The 3989-nt window shown below is 60.2% G+C and overlaps 1 protein-coding gene across 1 annotated transcript; it reads right to left on the bottom strand.

The window, feature by feature from the left end:
- Positions 1 to 284: 284 nt before the first annotated feature.
- Positions 285 to 3004, bottom strand: SPN (sialophorin). The gene is made up of 2 exons (XM_059154785.1): positions 2831 to 3004; positions 285 to 2464 (listed from the first exon to the last, which is right to left on the bottom strand). The coding sequence occupies exon 2, from the start codon at positions 2420 to 2422 to the stop codon at positions 1088 to 1090; it is 1335 nt and encodes a 444-aa protein (XP_059010768.1). The 5' UTR covers positions 2423 to 2464; positions 2831 to 3004; the 3' UTR covers positions 285 to 1087.
- Between the last annotated feature and the right edge of the window lie 985 nt (positions 3005 to 3989).

Genomic DNA, 3989 nt, shown 5'->3' with positions numbered 1-3989 from the left:
TGGGGTCTTGTCCCTCTGCGTCCCCCACTGCATCCCACCCCGGAGCCACACGGGGAGCTCCTGGTTCTGGGGACCTGCCAGTCTCACTGACTGCCCTTGAAGGAGCTCGCCCCCTCCCTGGGGAAGATGAGGTACAAACACGGTACCTGGGTAACAGTGACCTCCCGGTCTTCAGCCCTGCTCTCCCCGTCCCTGGAGAGCAAGCAGGCAAGGGCGGGGGAGGCTGAGCAGGACGGAAGGAGCAGCAGCCTGAGCCGAAGAAGCACACTTGGGTCACACACGTGGGCTTTCTCTCAGGCCCCACCGTCTTTATTGGCTGCAGACAAGTACATCTGCTCCCCCCAGCCCACCTGAGCAAAGACGAGGCCCGATGTTCTTAGCGGTTCCTCGGGGTGGCCCCTCGGACAGCCCGTCCTGCGCTCCTGCCCACCCCTCCTCGCGCCGCTGTACTCACCCCCACAACTTCACACAGAGAGCCAAGGCCCGGCCTCTTGCACACCAACTGCACCCATGCCTGGACCCACGCAGGCGCCGGGGTTTCTGAGAACTTGACCTGCCCGGAAACCCTTCTCACCCTCGCCCTTGGGGGGAGTAGCCTCTGGCCGCCTCTGGCCGCAGGTGTTGGGAGGGCGGCGGAGTGAGCCAAGGGCGCACCTGGGGGCACAGCTGGGTGACTCCAGGGGGCCCCCCACAGAGCACCGCACGCCGTTAAAGGAGGGTCCTGGCCTGACCCAGCAGGACTGTCCTAATCTATGGGGCCGCAAAGTACTTTTCAGTTTGCTCCCACCCCTTCCTACACTCTGGGGGCCCTGGGGAGTCCTCCGAGAAATCACCATCTCAGAAGGTCATTACCGTGGAGACTCAGCAGGACTAAACACGGGGAGGGCGGTGGGGAGGTCAGAGCGGATGAGGAAGGGTGACGGATTCAGTCTGGAAGCGTCCCGTGGGTCTAGGGCCCTGGGCACCGAGGTGGGTGCTGGCGGGAAGGCCCCCGCGGTTCGGAAGCTGGAGGGGTTCAGATGAACACGCTGGCGACAAGGCGACGGGAAGAAGGTGGCAGGTGGGAACTGGCCTCCGCTCTCGGTCCTCACAAGCCCTGAGGGGCCGCGGCCCCCCCGGCCCCCGGGCCCTCCGCAGCCTCATCATCCTTGCGGCCCACCAGCGGCTCCTCCTCCCCCTGCAGGCGCGGGCCCGAGCCGGCCTTCAGCTCCCCCAGCTCCAGGCAGCCCTGCTGAGACTTGCGCCTGTCGAAGAAGGTGGTGAGGGTGGGCTGCCGGCCCCCGCCGGCCCCCACAGATGCCCCAGGGCTCTTCTCGCCCCCAGAGCCTCCTGTGGGGCCCACCATCAGGGCCTCCTCGTCGGGCGCCGGGGCCGGCCCAGCCCAGGCATCCACCACCCCATTGCGCTTGCCACCCCCACTTAGCGTCAAGGCGCCTGTCCTCCTCTTCTGCCGCTGGCGCCACAGGAGGAGCAGGGCCATGAGGACAAGGACCACCAGCAGGGCCACAAGCACGGCCACCAGCAGGGTGCCCTTTGTCCCCTGACCTGGAAGCTGGGTGCTTCTTGTGTCTTTGAGGGACGCTGACGTAGTGGCAGCGAGTATTTCTACCGTGGAAATGGGGGAGCTGTGGGTCTCCTTGGGGATCCGCGGAGAGCCGGTTGCCATGGTGACAGGGGGTCCATTGGTTACATCAAAGGTCTCCAAAGTGCCAGTTGCTATGGTGACAGGGGGTCCACCAGTTACATCAAAGGTCTCCAGAGAGCCGGTTGCCATGGTGACAGGGGGTCCACCAGTTACATCAAAGGTCTCCAGAGAGCCGGTTGCCATGGTGACAGGGGGTCCACCAGTTACATCAAAGGTCTCCAGAGAGCCGGTTGCCATGGTGACAGGGGGTCCACCAGTTACATCAAAGGTCTCCAGAGTGCCAGTTGCCATGGTGACAGGGGGTCCGCCGGCTCCGTCAGAGGTCTCCAGAGAGCCAGGTGTCACTGTTCCATCAGTCACAACGTGGAGTGCCAGAGAGTTTCTTGGTGTTTCAGCAGGGTTACCGGTCGCATTAATTTCCAGGCTTGTTGACTCCTGGGTGGAAACTTTCCAAAAGGTTGTTGGGTCGGGTACGTGGAGGTCACTGGTAGCAGCAGTGGAAGCCTCAGGAAAGGACCCCTCCTTGGTTGTGCGGAGGTCTGAGGAAGGTGAGGAGACCTGGCGCCCGGTGCTGTTGCCCTCCTCGGGGACCTTTGTTGTCACAGGGCTGGGGGTCGCTAAGTCGAGGTTCTTGGCCTCAAAGAAAGTTGAGGCCGGAGAAACAGAGGACCCTCCCAGTACAGGCTCCTTTGAAGTGGCTGTGATGTTCTGAGGCTCTGGAATCACCTCTTGAGTCCAGAAGCCCCCAAGGAGGAGGAGAAACAGGGTCACCCTCATGGCAGCGGGCACGGGCAGGAGCGGGCACTGACGGTGGGCGAGCTGGAGAAATACACACACGGAAAGAGCTGAGGGGGAGAACCTGGCCAGGCCCTCCCCTCTGCCCACTTCCCTGCTAACTGCCAGGCCTAACTTGTGGTTTAACGGCTTTTTCCACCCTTGCTTTTACTATTATCAGCAAGAACAAGGGGGCAGACGCTGGCGGCTCTGCCATCCCCTCAGACCCACAGGCCCCTCAGGCCTGGGCTGCTTGTGCTCCAGCAGTGGCCACCCTTCCCGCCCCTTCCCCGACCCTAGTCGGCCCCGATGGCTGCTGGTCCTCTCTTCCCCTCATCTACAAGGGTCTTTCCAAGCCGTAGCATATTCCCAGGTCCGCAAAGGCCCCTGCCCCCAGGTTGGACCCCTTACCAGCTCACTCAGGGAGGGCACAAGGTTGGGGCCAGGCCAGCTCCAACTCCTCCTGAAGCAGGAGCAGGACTGGGCCGACGGGCCCCAGGGGACAGGAAGCGGCCCCGGCTCCACCCGCCTCACCCCAGCATCCTGCCCCGCCCTCGGTGCTCCCGCAGCTGCCCAGATGATGCCTCCATCACTTGCTCTTTCTCGGTCTGAGACGGGGCAGGGCAAGGGTGCTCGGGCGCCTCAGCCGAGGCAAGAGGGGTCGGTGGCGGGTGGATCTGGAACGGGTACTTGGCGGGGAACGGGGATGGCCAGGGCTGAAGCGGGATGGGGATGAGGGTCAGAGCTGCGGTGATGCGGAGGCTCGACACCCACGGGGTGCGGAGGAGGAGACGGGAAGGGAAGGTGGTTTCGTTTGCCCCTGTGGTCCCCAAGCTGTTAGGCCCAAAGCCAGGGTAGCACCGTTTCCTGCCCCGAGAGCTCCCAGAAAGTACCGGGGCAAAAACACTCAGTGACTCTGGCTGGGGGACAGCGAAAGCCTTCGTAGACTGGTGATCCCTGGTGGGCTCGAGAAGCTGTCACCACCATGGCCCCCAGTCACCCCAGTGGGGTGCTGAACAAGACCAAGGTGGTTCCTAAGCTCTCATTAGGTTTCAATTTTATTTTTATGGAAGGACTCTATATGGAAAACAGTCTGGAAAATTATCTATTGGGGCATTAATCTAAGTTTCTTTAGACAAGTGTGTATGGGCTTCTTTATTTTCTTCTTTGGAAGGCTGCTTTCATCCAAATTCAGATGGATTCTGAATTTCCTTTAAATTTTTTTCTCCTCCTTCTCCTTTTTTTGGGTATGTATGTGTATATATATATATTTCTTTCTTTTTTCTTTTTTTTATTTTTAAAAAATATTTTATTTGTGGGCAGCTGGGTGGCTCAGCTGGGTAAGCATCTGACTTCGGCTCAGGTGATCCCAAGGTTCTGGGATCAAGTCCCACGTCGGGCTCCCTGCTCTGCGGGGTGTCTGCTTCTCCCGCGGCCCCTCCCCGAACTCGCTTTCTCAATCCCTCTTTCTCTCTCTCGCTCTTTGTCTCAAAGAAATAATTAAAATCTTTAAAAAATATACACATCTTATTTATTTATTTGAGAGAGAGAATGTGCGTGTGCGTTTGAG

This window comes from Mustela lutreola, chromosome 17 (assembly GCF_030435805.1).
Source record: "Mustela lutreola isolate mMusLut2 chromosome 17, mMusLut2.pri, whole genome shotgun sequence".
Lineage (NCBI taxonomy): Eukaryota > Metazoa > Chordata > Mammalia > Carnivora > Mustelidae > Mustela > Mustela lutreola.
This window is presented reverse-complemented; position numbering and strand designations above follow the sequence as displayed.

What these genes read in the sequence shown, in the direction of transcription:
- SPN (XM_059154785.1), bottom strand. Translation starts at nt 2,422, where the DNA reads ATGAGGGTGACCCTGTTTCTCCTCCTCCTTGGGGGCTTCTGGACTCAA.